Below are 573 nucleotides of genomic sequence, written 5' to 3'. Positions count from 1 at the left end.
CGACACGTGGCGGAGCACGGGCGTCGGCGCTCCGGGCACGTCCAGTGTGGCATTTGCCCACGCAACTCCGGGCATCGACAAGCCGCCGGAAGTCACGAGCGCGCGGTCGGGCTCGAGAAGGTAGTCGCGCAGGCGGTCGAGACTGATCTGCGCCTCGAGAATTGCGTTGACCATGTCCGGGAGCTTGAGCAGCGGGAGCCGCAAAATGTTGAAAAGCGCCAAGCTCGTCAGCGCCGTGCTCACGTCGAGGGCGTGGCCCAAAAGCACGTACAACCCAAAGGACGCGACGGCCGTGAACGCCGGGAGGCCGTTGGACATGGCGTTCGAGACCGCGCGCGCGATGAGGTACGTGCGCAGCTGGCGGAGCTCGCTCGTGCGCTTGGTTTCGATGCGACGGAGAAAGCTGTCTTCCCACGCTTGGCATTTGATGACTTTGACGCCGGCCCAGACCTCGTTGCAGAGCTTGGTCCGGTCGTCTTTCAACGTCATGACGCGCTTCTGGATCGACTCCATGTAGGTGGCGAGCCGGAGCGTGAGTGGCACAAAGAGGAGGATGACACCGACGCCGGCCAG

At 64.2% G+C, this 573-nt stretch overlaps 1 protein-coding gene across 1 annotated transcript; it reads right to left on the bottom strand.

Moving 5' to 3' along the window:
• Positions 1-18: 18 nt before the first annotated feature.
• Positions 19-513, bottom strand: SPRG_17505 (hypothetical protein; the record flags this gene model as incomplete). The annotated part of the gene is made up of 1 exon (XM_012357871.1): positions 19-513. A coding segment is annotated over one exon (495 nt), but the record flags the coding sequence as incomplete, so codon positions are not given.
• Positions 514-573: the final 60 nt, after the last annotated feature.

The sequence above is a fragment of the Saprolegnia parasitica genome, assembly GCF_000151545.1.
Source record: "Saprolegnia parasitica CBS 223.65 unplaced genomic scaffold supercont2.1195, whole genome shotgun sequence".
Taxonomy (NCBI): domain Eukaryota; phylum Oomycota; class Saprolegniomycetes; order Saprolegniales; family Saprolegniaceae; genus Saprolegnia; species Saprolegnia parasitica.
Note: the sequence above shows the minus strand (reverse complement) of the source record. Positions and strands in the feature narration are given on the sequence as shown.